The 12,060-nt window shown below is 60.4% G+C and overlaps 1 protein-coding gene across 2 annotated transcripts in view; it reads left to right on the top strand.

The window, feature by feature from the left end:
* HRH2 (histamine receptor H2) overlaps nt 1–12,050 on the top strand; it is a 38,614-nt gene extending 26,564 nt beyond the window's left edge. Inside the window, exon 3 of one of the 2 annotated variants that reach the window (XM_004611531.3) lies at nt 8,671–12,050. In XM_004611531.3, coding sequence (XP_004611588.2) covers nt 8,671–8,869 — 199 coding nt within the window. In that variant the 3' untranslated portion in view covers nt 8,870–12,050. Of the gene's footprint in view, nt 1–6,868; nt 7,126–8,670 lie in introns of those variants that run through there. The other variant, XM_055124223.1, reaches the window with a different exon arrangement.
* The last annotated feature ends 10 nt before the right edge of the window (nt 12,051–12,060 follow it).

Raw genomic sequence — 12,060 nt, 5'->3', positions numbered from 1 at the left:
AGAGCTTCCTCCTGGCTCTGTGCTCAGGGATTGCTCCTGGCAGGCTGAGGGGGGACCCTCGGGGATGCCGGGGGGCAAACCTGGGCTGACGGTGTACGAGCCAAGTGCCCTCCCCACCGTGCCAAGGCTCCGGCCCCTGAGACCCTAAAAGCTGTTTGTTTGTTTGTTTCTGGCTTTTGGGGGTACACCCGGTGATGCTCAGGGCTCTGCTCTCAGGAATTACTCACGGCGGTGCCTGGGGGACCAGATGGGATGCCGGATCGAACCGGGTTGGCGTGGGCAAAGCCGGCGCCCGTGCCATGGCTGTGAGAGGTGTTTATGTCACAGTGACGGGAGCCACTTCAAGCCTCAGCCCCCATCGGTTTATTCAAGGACGCTGGACGCTGCTGCCGTGGGAAGTCACGGCCGTCCCTCCGGGAACGTTCGCTCTCTGAAGGAAAGATTTTTTTTTTTTAAACCTCCTGCAATGCAATCAGGAGGCCAGAGAGACAGCGCAGCAGGGAGGGCGTTTGCCTTGCACGCCGCTGACCTGGGTTCGAGCCTCGGCATCCCATAGGGTCCCCCGAGCACTGCCAGGAGTGATCCCTATGCACCAAAAAGAAAACAAAAAAACAAAACGCAAAAAAAAAAAAATCTCATATCACTTCTTTTTGCTTTTCTCTCCCTCCCTCCTGCTTTCCTTTTCGGATTTTCCCTCTTTCAACATTCACAACCCCCCCCACCCCCAATGCTCCCCCTCCAGTCCCCTCTGGAGACCCCAGCTCCGTGCTCCCCGCCCACTTCCTGCTTATTATTTTTCTGTGGCGCCGGCTCCACCTGTCTCGGCTGGACTCTTGCTTTTGCCCCAGGCTAAGCCCCCTCCCGAGGGCCCTGCCCACACCCTCGGTCCCCCCCTGTTGGAACCCAGCACCTCCCTGAGCCCCACCAGAAGTGATCCCTGAGCACAGAGCCAGGAATCAGCCCCGAGCACCGCCGGTGTGCCCCCTTCCCCAAAAAAAACCATAAATAAACAGATGAAGCCTCCTTGGCCAGTGCTCACGGGGGCTGGGCGGGTCTGGGTGGGCGGCAGGTTTGCATCACTGGCCGGGAGGCACCGCCCTCAGAGCCAGCTGCCAAGTGGGTGGCCACCCCCCTGAGACAGGCGAGTGGAGCAAGGGGGCGTGGCAAAGACCCCCCCAATCTGGGCGCGGTGGGGTGATGGGCTGTTCCCCCAGGGACCGCAAAGGTCACTGACCTCAGGAGGGTCCCAGAGAGCAGGAGCCGCAGGGCAGCTGGAGGACGACCCCTGCTGGCCGCGCGCAGCATAGCAGCCTGGCAAGGCGGGGAGGGCGCGGGCCTTGCCCAAGGGCGACTCGGGTTCGATCCCGGCATCCCATAGGGTTCCCTCCACACACACACACACACACACACACACACACACACACACACACACACACACACACACACACATGCACCCCCAGCCCCGCCAGCAGTGATGCCCGAGCGCGGAGACAGGCCTGAGCATCGCCTGGCGTGGCCCTCGCCGCGGCTGCCTAAGGACACGGTGGCGGGACCAGTTCAAAGGCAGCCGCGGCGGCGGCGGCGGCGGCAGCGGCGGCAGCGGTGGGTGGGGAGGATTATTCTTAGCACAGACACGCGCCAAGCAGGGGCCGGATCTGAATGAAGCGAAAGGCTCAGAAACGTCCTTCTCGGGGCGGAGCGAGAGTACCTACAGCGGGGAGGGCGCCGGCCTTACACGTTCCATTTCCAAAAGAGCCCCCCGCCCCCAGCCCCCAGCCCACCCCCCAGGAGTGATCCCTGAGAGCAGAGCCAGGAGGAAGCTGGGTTGTGACCCAAACACCAGAAGGAGGGGGCCGGAGCGATAGTCCAGCGGGGAGGTAAGGGCGTTTGCCTTGCACGGGGCTCACCCGGGTTCAATCTCCCGGCATCCCATAGGGTCCCCCGAGCACCGCCAGGAGTGATTCTTGAGTGCAGAGCCAGGAGTGACCCCTGTGTATCGCCGGGTGTGACCCAAGGAGCAAAAACACAAAAACAAAAACACCAGAAGGAGAAATAAAGAAACGGCTCTCTTGGGGCTGGAGCGATAGCACAGCGGGGAGGGCGTTTGCCTTGTACGCGGCCAACCCGGGTTCGATTCCCAGCATCCCGCAGGGTCCCCAAACACCACCAGGAGTAATGCCTGAGTGCATGAGCCCCTGTGCATTGCTGAAAAAGCAATGCACAGTGCAGTGCTATCGCATGTGTGTGTGTGTGTGTGTGTGTGTGTGTGTGTGTGTGTGAGAGAGAGAGAGAGAGAGGGGGGGGGGGACCACACAACACCCAGTGATTCCCCCCAGCTACTCCCCGCATCATGCTCTTGGGTCACTGTAGGCCAGAGAGGAAGGGCCACCCTCGGTGCTGCGGGTGTCTCAGTGGCTGCCGGTGCCTCTCTCTCGGCCCCCACCGGGAGCGTGTCTGCCATCTGCAGCCCCCTCACTGACTCCGTTCCCAGCGCCCCCCTCCCGGCCCCCACGATGCCAGCGGCAGCTCCGCACGCACCTCCCACGGCCTCAGAGTGGTGGCAAATATGTCCTTTTCCTGCCGCTGCGACACAGAGCTCCAGGCTTGGGGGCCCGCAGCCCGCGGGGAGGGCGCTGGCCTTGCAACGCGGCGGACCCGGGCTCGGACCCCAGCCTCCCGGAGGTCCCTCCCGGAGTGCAAAGCCAGGAGGAGTGTAGCCCCCCGAGCATGGCCGGCGGTGGCGCCCACACCAAAAACCACCACCACAAGGCACTGGCTTTATGTGCAGTCAACCCTAGTTGGGATCCCCGGCGCCCCAAAGGGTCCCACAAGCCCTGCCAGGAATGACTCCTGCGCTCAGAGCACTGCTGGGGGGCGAGGGGGGTGCAGATGGCAAGTGAAAGTGGCCAAGTTACAGGGCTGGAGCGACCGTACAGCCAGGAGGGCGCTGGCCTGGCACACAGCTGGGTTCCCCCTCGCCCCCAAGCACCACCTGAGAGCAGAGCCAGGAGCAAGCCCCGCGTATGACTGGTGCGGCCTTAAAATCAACCCCCAAATTGCAACAGAGTTGCAAAGAGAAAGGAATCATTAGCCCCGCAACAAAGAAGCGCTGTTATTACAGGTGTGGCCGGAATTCAGAAAGAGGATGAGAACTCAGTGATCCGAGATGAGGTGCAAGGGGGGGTGGGGGGTGGGGGGGCAGGGGCGGGGGAGGGATGGGGGAGGGGAAATAATTCAGGTGCAGAGAATTAATTCCTCGCTGAGGACAAGTGGCCAAGACTTGACACAGGAATAAAGGAAGCGAACAGCTCAGATGATGGGACCAGAGCACAGCACCGCAGAGAGAGAGAGGGAGAGAGAGAGAGAGAGAGAGAGAGAGCGCTCTGGTCTTGCACACGACCGACCCAGGCTTGATCCCCGCCATCCCACAGGGTCCTCCGCAAGCCTGCCAGGAGTTAACCTGAGCACAGAGCCTGGGCACCCGCTGGGGTGTAGCGCCCCCCCCAAAATAAATAAGATACTGATGAATGAAATGCCAGTAGAAGCCAGTTGTGCAAAGGAGTCCTACCTAATGCTACAGGGATTTCCACTCCAGTCCTGGAAAACTATCACAAAAGAAGAACAAAGGGGAGCTGGAGAGATAGGACAGCGGGGAGGGCGCTGGTCTTGCACGTGGCCGGCCGGGGTTCAGTCTCCGGCACCCCACTGGGTCCCCTCGGGGTTCCCCGAGCACCGCCAGGAGTGATTCTTGAGTGCAGAGCCAGGAGTCAGCCCTGAGCATCGCCGGCTGTGGCTCTAAAACAAAATAACGTCGACGCCACCAAAAAAGAAAGGCATCTAACACAAGCATTATTCCAGGTGAAGAAAATATTTGCTGAGGAAGTCAGGCACTAGGAAGGTTCTGTTCCCCGGTGAGGCCAGACTGACATCTGTTTCACTATATTTCCAGCCGTGTGTCTGGTTTGTTTGGGGAGGAGGGGGGGGGGTTGGGTTCACACCCGGCCGTGCTCAGGGGCTGTCCCTGCCTCTGTGCTCAGGGGTCACTCCTGTGAGTGCTCGGAGAACCATCTGGGGTGCCCAGGATGCAACACAGGTCGGTCTTACGAGGCAAGAGACTCCCCGGCTGTACCATCTCCCCTGCCCTTCATGCATTCTCAGACTTGTTCATTTCTCTGGGTTTTATTTTATTTTGTTTTTTATTTTTAAAAAATTTTTATTAGTGAATTACTTTGAGGTACAGTTATAAACTTATGAGCTTCTGTGTTTGCTTTTCAGTCATACAGTGATCGTTTACCCATCCCTCCACCAGTGCCCATTCTCCTCCAGCAATGGTCCCAGTATCCCTCTTACCACTTATTTTATACGGAGAAGGGGAGCCCTAATGCCCTGTTCGGTGCTCAGGAGAGACCCCTGGCGGTAATGGGGGGAACAGCCGGGGATCCTTCAGCATCAGGATCTTCATCCCGGTCCTGTCTCTCTGGGCCCCCTCCAGAACAATACTTTCAATGGTCTGAAAGTCCTGTCTGGGGCTGGAGCGATAGCACAGCGGGTAGGGCATTTGCCTTGCATGCAGCCGACCAGGGTTGGATTCCCAGCATCCCATAGGGTCCCCTGAGCACCACCAGGAGTAATTCCTGAGTGCAGAGCCAGGGGTAACTCCTGAGCATCACTGGGTGTGACCCAAAAAGCAAAAAAAAAAAAAAAAAAAACCTTGAAAGTCCTTTCGAAGGGGCTGGAGCGACAGACCAGCGGGGAGGGTGTTTGCCTTGCACGTGGCCGACCCAGCGTCCCCGGCACCCCACTGGGTCCCCTGAACCCTGCCAGCAGTGATAGTGCAGAGCCAGGAGTCACCTCTGAGCATTGCCAGGTGTGACCCCCAAACAAAGAACAGAAAGTCCAGTAGAAGTTGGAGTGTTCCTTCCTCAGCCAGTTTAACTTTCCCCGCACACTGTCACGGAACTCCGTGCATCCCCGTTATCAGCCACTCTGGTCTGGACTGTGAAGTCCCCAAGGGCGCCGTCCCTGCATGGCCAAATATGTAGTGTGGACTCTGGACGGGAAAGTCTGTTTTATTATTTTGCTTTTTGAGTCACACCCGGCAAGGCTCAGGGGTTACTCCTGACTCTGCACTCAGGGAATTCCTCCGGGCGGTGCTCAGGGTACCATATGGGATGCTGGGAATTGAACCTGGGTCGGCCGCGTGCAAGGCAAACGCCCTACCCGCTGTGCTATCGCTCCAGCCGGGAAAGTCTATTTTAAGTCTGAGCTGGACCCTAAGCTCCTAGGGCGAGGCCAAAAGTTCAGGCAGCCCTGGGCCCCAGCAGGCGGGGCCAGGAGCTGGGCTGGGGAGGTGGGGGGCTATGTCCCTTGCCTCCAGGTGGGGTGTCTGCCTCCACAGCTGGCCGCTGGGCCCCTCCCCATGGCTGCTCCCTGCTCCCACCCCCGCCCTCGCCCTTTTCCCCTGGAAGCAGGGCAGGTGTGTGGCAAGACATGTAAAATGGTCCCTTGGCACCTGGGATGAGTTCAAAGGAGCCCCCAGGAACGAGGGTCTTAGGGTCACGCCCCAATCAGCCCCTGCACAGAAGCAAAGACAGAGCCACCTACTGGGGTCTGCGGCTGCACCTGCACCCCGGCCCCCCCACAGCGCCTACTGGGGGCCCTCAGCGAGCTCCGCTTCCCCCAGGGTCCGTGTCGGGCCCAGCATGTGGGCGTTGCTTGCAAACTCCCTCTCTGGGCCCAGGCAGCCTTGCCGAACGAAGCACTGGGACCTCTTTGGAGGAGGTTCTTCTTGCTGTCTTGTGGCTACACCCCGCAATGTTTACTCCTGGCTCTGTGCTCAGGGATCACTCCCGGCGATGCTCAGGGCCGACTCCTGGCTCCACATTTCAGGAATGACTCCTGGCGGTGCTCTGGGGACCCTATGGGATGCCGAGATCGAACTGGGATCAGCCACATGCACGGCAAGCACCCTCCCCACTGTGCTATGGCTCCGGCCCCCTCTCAGGCGTCTTTTGCTTTGGGGAATCCCACCCAGGGCTGCTCAGGGCACGGGGGGGGGGCCCCGAGGGTGGGGAGGGTGTGGCCCTGATCTCCCTTGCAAAGTGTGAGCTTAGCCCTCTGAACCATCACCCTGGCCCTAAAACACTTGAATTTTTCTCCACCAATTCGCTCTTTCTCTGAAACGCAATTATAGGGGAGCTGGTAGAGCCCCCAAAGGTCAAAACATTTACTGCGTTGAGTGGGTTTCGGGTAAGGTGGGAGAGAACTTACCACTGGGGCCAGAGCGATGGTACAGCGGGGAGGGCAGTTTGCCTCGCATGTGGCCGAACCGAGTTTGATCGCCAGCATCTAATATGATGTCCTGGGCACTGCCAAGGGTAACCCCTGTGTGCAGTGCCAGGAGTAAGCCCTGCACGCCACTGGGTGTGGCACTGTCCCACTGTCCTCCCATTGCTCATCGATCTGCTCGAGCGGGCACCAGGAACGTCTCCAGGGTGAGACTTGTTGGCATACTGAGAACGCCACGGGGAGCTTGCCAGGCTCTGCCGTGCGGGCGGGATCCTCTTGGTAGCTTGCCGGGCTCTCCGAGAGGGACGGAGGAATTGAACCTGGGTCGGCCACGTGCAAGGCAAACGCCCTCCCCGCTGTGCTATCACTCCAGTCCAGGGTGTGGCAAGAAAACCAAAAACCAAATAATGAAAGAAATGGGAATTGACAGTAGCAAGAGGCCTGAGAGACTTACAAAGGGGGAGGGGCCGGGGAGAGCAGAGCAGGGTGGACGCTGGCTTTGCAGGAGACCCCACAATCCCCAGCACTCCGTGTGGCTCCTCTCCCCCCCCAACACACACACCCCCTGTGCCCCCTCCAGGAGTGATCCCTGAGCACAGAGCCGGGCGGAAGGGAAGCCCAGAGCACTGCTGGGTAAGTCCCAGAAACCAAAAGAAGGAAAAGGAAGCTTATCCCCCTCGGCACGCAGGCGAGGAGACAGAATGAGGTCACGCGCTTCTGACTAGCTCCCCGGCCTGGGAAAACCGGGGCCCCCTGCCCCCTCTCCCTGTGCGCCCACCCCTCCTCATTCTCCCGTTCTCTGCTCTTAAGGGACAAGGGGTTAGGGCCCGGCTACGCATTCCCCTTGGGCTTCATGGGAGACCACGGGCGGGGTGGGGGGTTCGGGGGGGCGTGCGGGAAAGAGAAGGGGATGCTGTTTGAAAGCGTCCGTGGCCCCCAGACTTTGCCATGCAGGCAGCAGACCTGGAGTGTCACGTCAGGAATAAGGCCCAGCCCTGTGCCTGAGCCCCGAGGGAGGGAGGGAGGGAGGGAGGGAGGGAGGGAGGGAGGAAGAAAAAAAGGAAGGAAGGAAGGAAGGAAGGAAGGAAGGAAGGAAGGAAGGAAGGAAGGAGAGAAGAAAGGAATGAATGAATGAAGGAGAGAGGGAAGGAAGGAAGGAAGGAAGGAAGGAAGGAAGGAAGGAAGGAAGGAAGGAAGGAAGGGAGGGAGGAAGGAAGGAAGGAGGGAGAGAAGAAAGGAATGAATGAATGAAGAAGAGAGGGAAGGAGGGAAGGAAGGAAGGAAGGAAGGAAGGAAGGAAGGAAGGAAGGAAGGAAGGAAGGAAGGAGGGAAGGAAGGAGGGAGGGAAGGAAGGAGGGAAGGAAGGAAGGAAGGAAGGAAGGAAGGAAGGAAGGAAGGAAGGAAGGAAGGAGGAAGGAGAGAAGGGGAGAAGGAGGGAAAGAAAAGGAAGAAAGGGAGGAAGAAAGGAGGAAAGGAAGAAAGGGAGGGAAGGAGAGAAAGAAAAAGAAGGAAGGAAAGGAGGAAGGAAGAACGGAAGGCAGGAGAGAGAGAGAGAGAGAGAAAGAGAGAGAGAGAGAGAGAGAGAGAGAGAGAGAAGCCAAGTCCTCTTTGGGGGCACAGAGATAACACAGTGGTCAGTGCTGCCATCCCTGCACTCGGAGGCCCCCCGAGCCCACCAGGCGAGATCCCTGAGCACAGACAGAGCCAGGAGAAAGCCTGAGCACCTCCTGGTATGATGCCCTCCCCCCTTCCCAACAAAAAAAGAAATGGAAGGGGAGGGTTGGTTGGTTTTTATTTTTTGGTTTTTTGGGTCACACCCGGCAATGCTCAGGGGTTACTCCTGGCTCTGCTCTCAGGAATAACTCCTGGCGGTGCTCGGGGGACCTTATGGGATGCTGGGAATCGAACCCGGGTCAGCCCTGTGCAAGGCAAATGCCCTCCCCACTGTGCTATCGCTCTGGCCCCGAGGGGTATTTTCTTAAAAACCTTTTTTGATTTGTTTTGTATTTTGGGGAGCCACACCTCGCAATGCTCAGGACTTACTTGGGGATCGCTCCTGACATGCTCGGGCAATCCTAAGGGGAGCCGGCGATCGAACCCAGGTCAGCCACATGCAAGGCCAGTGCCCTCTCCCGCTGTCCTATTACTCTGGCCCCAAGGAGAGGGGTATATTTTTTAAAATAAGGTTCACTTGAGGTTCAGACAGGTTAAGTCACTTCACCAAAGACACACAGCATGTCAGGATCCTCCCCGTACACCCTGTAGGCTGGTGTCAAGTCTCGCCCGGGAGATTGAGGAAAGGCGTCCCCGACGGGCGCGGCCCCTTCCAGGCCCCCCTTGCCCGAGCCTGGCAGAGTCTGACCTGTGCACGTTTCTCCTTAGGAAGCCCTCAGGGTGCTGCCCCGGGTGCTCCGGCGACCTCCTGACCTGCTGCAAGAGCCTGTGGGGGCTCCGACTCCTCCGGCGCCCCCCCCAGAGGGAGCCCCCCGAGGAGCCGCCCGGTGAGCCCCTGAACGAGGAGTCACTGAGGACCCCCGCCGGGGCCGGGGGGCGGACGCTGCTCCCCACCCAGACTGTCTAGAGGCGGCCCCCGTCTCTCGTCCCCGCCAGCGGGCTCCTGGCACCCCATCACACCCCGAGACACAGGGCACGAGCCCGGGGACCCCCCAGAGCGGAAAGAGGTGCTGGGGTCCCGGGGCACCGGGGAAGCAGCCCAGACTGTCGTCCAAAGGGTTCGTGTCGGGGCCAGAGCGGCAGGACTGCGGGGAGGGCGTTTGCCTTGCACGCGGCAGACCCGGGTTCGATCCCCGGCACCCCACAGGGTCCCCAGAGCATCGCCGGGTGTGACCCGAACAACAACAACAAAAGGTCGTTGGTGCGTGTGGGTGTTGGTGCTGGCCGAGGCCACAGCGGCGTCAGAAGGACCCTCGGGAGGCCCCCAGGGGACCCCCCTCCGTCCCGGGGTGAGGTGGAGGGAGGAGGGGTGTTAGTCTTGGGGGAACATCTGTCAGCAGGTACTCGTCTCTGAGTCACCCTGGGGGCTGGGGGGGTGGGGAAGAACCCGCAATGGCATCTCTGCAGGGGCGAGACGGAGGGGTCTGCTCCAGCCCTGCGGAGTGAGTGGGTGAGGCACTCAGGAAACGGGGGCTGGGTGGACGAATGACAGTGGATGGATGGAGGAGTGGAGGAGTGAATGAATGAATGGATGGATGGGTGAGTTGAAAGCGTGTGTGTGTGTGTGTGTGTGTGTGTGTAAAAATACAGATGTGTGTGGTGGACAGGGGGCCCGAAGCACTACAGGACAGCAGGGAGGACGTTAATTTGCTTTGCACACAAACAACCTGGGTTCAATTCCCGGCATCCACTCGAGTGCCCTGAGGCTGACCAGGAGTGACTCATGAGTGAAAAGCCAGGAGTAACCCCCGCCCCGGCCGAGAAGCCCCCCAAATAAAAATAACTCCAAATAAAAAGAATAATAATAATTTTTTTAAAAAAGCAAGCAAAACAGATGTATGTGGACAGCCGGACCAACGGATAGACAGATGTGACTAAATGAATGGATGAATGAGTGAGCGAGCTGATGAATGAGTGAACAAATTAATGGATGGATGGATGGATGGATGGATGGATGGATGGGTAAATGGATGGATGAGTAAATGGATGGGTGGAGGATGGATATGTTGATGGAGGGAGGGAGGGAGGGGTGGATGTTTGGGTGCAGGTACAGATGTCTGTAAGGACGGATGACTGCATTAACAGGGGGTTGAGCGGATGGGTGGGTGTGCGAATGAACTGATGATGAGCGGATGGATGGATTGTGCGGATGGATGGACAGATGCGATGGATGAAGAGTTCCATGATGCATGGGTGCATGGCTGAATTTGTGGGTGGCAGCTGAGTGGGCAGATCAGTGAGCTGATGGACGGACGGACGGATGGACAGGAGGATGAGAGGGAAATCGGACTTCACACCCATACTCCGGACAGACACTGCCCTGCCTCTCGGCGAGGGCTCAAGACAGACGCCTTGACTCAGTCTCCCCGCCTGCTGCAAGGAGCCCTCCAGGGACGGGGCGGGGGGGGGGGTGTCCCTTCAACGCTGCAGTTCTGATCTTCTCTGGTGCTTCTCGGATAGACCTGGGAGGGCGAGGCAGAGGGCGGGGAGGTTGACCCCACGGCGCTCTCCCGGCTGAATGCACGACGGGGGGGGGGGGGGGGGGGGGGGCGGGCGGGGGGGAGGGGTCTGGACGCCTCCCTGGTCACCTCTGAGCCCTGTCACTTCCCCAAGCTCTGGGATAAGCTTCCCTTTCGCCCCCAAAGACCCAAGGAGGTGGGGCAGGGGCACCCCAGAGATTCACGGTGTCCGTGAACCCCCCTTGGCCCTCCCAGAACTCATTTTGCCCCTGGAAACCAAGACGCACCTCCCACCCCCACCCCCCCCCCCCCCGGCGGCACCGCTTAGTTTCTGACTTTCCCCTCCCTGCCCCCCCAACCATCCCTCCGCCGGCTCCTGGGGCCCCTCCAGGGCTGACCCTCAGATGTGATCATGCCCCATGGCTAGACCTGGAACTTTCCCTCCAGCCATCTCTCCCATCGTCCACAGCCTCACCCCCGTGCCCCTTGCTCCCCGCCCCCCCACCCCCAACCCAGGAGACCGGGCACCTCCAGCAGGCACCGACGCATTCCAGGGATGCCACCCACACGTGCACCGTCTCCGTGGCCGCCGTGGCTTCTGTGGCTTGGCCTCGTCCACAGCCGGGCTCTGACCCCCCCTCCCCGCCCGCTGGCTTCCCCCCCTCCCTCCTGGCACCCGCGGGAAGGGCCCCCTCCCCCGCCCCGCCGGCCCCCCCCCCAGCCCGGCGCCAACCACCCAGCCACCCTCCTTCCCCAGATGGCACCGCAGCAACAACGGAGGCCGCTTCCGGTCCCCCCCCAAGCTTCCTTCTTGTCCACTTCCTTCGGCCCATGCTGCGCCCCCCTCCCCCACGGCCACGGGGCGGGGGGGGGCTGGTGCAGGGAGAAAGGGGGGTGTGCAGAACGCAGGGGGGTGTGCAGAACGCACAGCCGCCGGGCCCAGTCTTCGGACATGCGCAGAACGTTCGTGTCTCCCTCCAGGGCGTTCCCGGGAGACCTGAGATACCTCTTCTGGAGACCCTCCCTCTGGGGGCCCCTGGCCCTCAGGGAAGCCCCCCACCCCCCTCTGCCACCACCACCCAACCAGAGAAGCCGTGATAGGGTTGCAATTCGCCTCATCCCCCAGAGAGCCCAACTCCTGTCTATCTCCATCCGCCACCCCCCACCCCAGGTCGGGGTGTGTGTGTGTGTGGGTGGGTGGGGGTGGTCCTGCGAGTTTCTACGGGTTCTGGAGAGCCCCTCGGAAGAGTACTGGTACCTCACTGGCATCTGAAGCAGAATATCTGCGAACATGCTGGAAAGCCTGATCCCCCCCCACCCATCTCTGGGTCTCTGCGGGACTTTGCACAGGGGCCCGAGGCAGGGAGGGCTAAGATGGGGCTGGCTGACCACAGACACCCCCCAATTCGGCCAGGGACGCCCCTCCACCCCGAACTCCCAGTGTCCACACGCCCGCCTTCTAGTCTGTCTCTGAGCCGAGCCCCTCCCCAGGCTCAGCCACCTGCTGCAGGGGATGGGGGTGGGGGGACACGGAGACCCAGAAAGGGGCCTCTTGCACTGGGCTCCCCCCATATCCATGGTCTGTGCCCCCCTCATCGTCCTTCCAATAAATAAATCTACCCACAAGGACCTCGGCTCC

The sequence above is a fragment of the Sorex araneus genome, chromosome 2 (assembly GCF_027595985.1).
Source record: "Sorex araneus isolate mSorAra2 chromosome 2, mSorAra2.pri, whole genome shotgun sequence".
NCBI lineage: Eukaryota > Metazoa > Chordata > Mammalia > Eulipotyphla > Soricidae > Sorex > Sorex araneus.
This window is presented reverse-complemented; position numbering and strand designations above follow the sequence as displayed.